Source organism: Cariama cristata, unplaced genomic scaffold, assembly GCF_000690535.1.
Source record: "Cariama cristata isolate BGI_N322 unplaced genomic scaffold, ASM69053v1 scaffold15039, whole genome shotgun sequence".
Classification (NCBI taxonomy): Eukaryota; Metazoa; Chordata; class Aves; order Cariamiformes; family Cariamidae; genus Cariama; species Cariama cristata.
Genome location: NW_009635425.1, coordinates 29,360 through 30,223, shown reverse-complemented (window position 1 = coordinate 30,223; position 864 = coordinate 29,360). Strand labels below are relative to the sequence as shown.

The 864-nt window shown below is 40.3% G+C and overlaps 1 protein-coding gene across 1 annotated transcript; it reads left to right on the top strand.

Moving 5' to 3' along the window:
• Window positions 1-370: 370 nt before the first annotated feature.
• LOC104167323 (death domain-containing protein CRADD-like) lies at window positions 371-661 on the top strand (the record flags this gene model as incomplete). The annotated part of the gene is given in 2 exon segments (XM_009707549.1): window positions 371-485; window positions 487-661. Coding segments are annotated over 2 exon segments (290 nt in total), but the record flags the coding sequence as incomplete, so codon positions are not given.
• Between the last annotated feature and the right edge of the window lie 203 nt (window positions 662-864).

The window sequence follows — 864 nt, the reverse complement described above, 5'->3', positions numbered from 1 at the left end:
TGCCTGCTGGAAACGTGTTCCTTGAAAACCTTTCTTGTTCGCTACCCCAAACTCTGTAATTACTTGTGGAAGTCTTGCCTTTGGAGTAGAATTCTGATGTCTGGATTATTGACACCCAAAACCTCAAGGCTCCCTAGCATGGTCCACTGAGCATTAGTTTTCCTCTAATTAATCTTCTGGTTGATTATGTAATTAATTTTTCTAGACGAGTATATATTCAGTTTCTTTAATTAATTAATTCTTTCACCTCAACTTTGCTTATTCCCTCCTTTTTCCAGGTCTTACATTAACATTTGCAGCATTGCCGAGTGACATGTTGTATGCATTTTCTTTTTATTGTCCTTTTTTTTTTTTTTTTTTTTGGTTACAGATATAACCGAAATTGCACCATGTGTTTTGAAGACTTCACCAACAGATCAGCAGCTGAACAAACTTGCCAGGAGACTGGGACCCGAATGGGAACATATAATTCTGTGTTTGGGTTTTTGCTGACATCTATCGATGTAAAGTCAATCACCCCCACAACCTACAGTCGCAGATCGTAGCCGCCTTTGTCCTCTGGAGACAGCGTTTGGGGAAAAAGGCGACGATCCAAAGTTTGCAAGCCAGTTTGCTGGCAGAAGAAGTGGATCCTTCGGTGATGCACTACATGCTTGAGTGAAGCCTTGCTCTTGGTTGGGAGCTTTCAAGTACTTCATTAAATTCAATAAAGAGGATTCACGGAAATGTATGTTGGAGATCTGACGCCTCAAACTGGGAAAAAATGGGGAACTGTGGTTTTATTAAGCTTAAGCGTGCCAGTTTTCTGTGGCATCTTGTGACTTGTAATTCTTTTCATGCCAGATTAATGTTTAGCAGGCATTA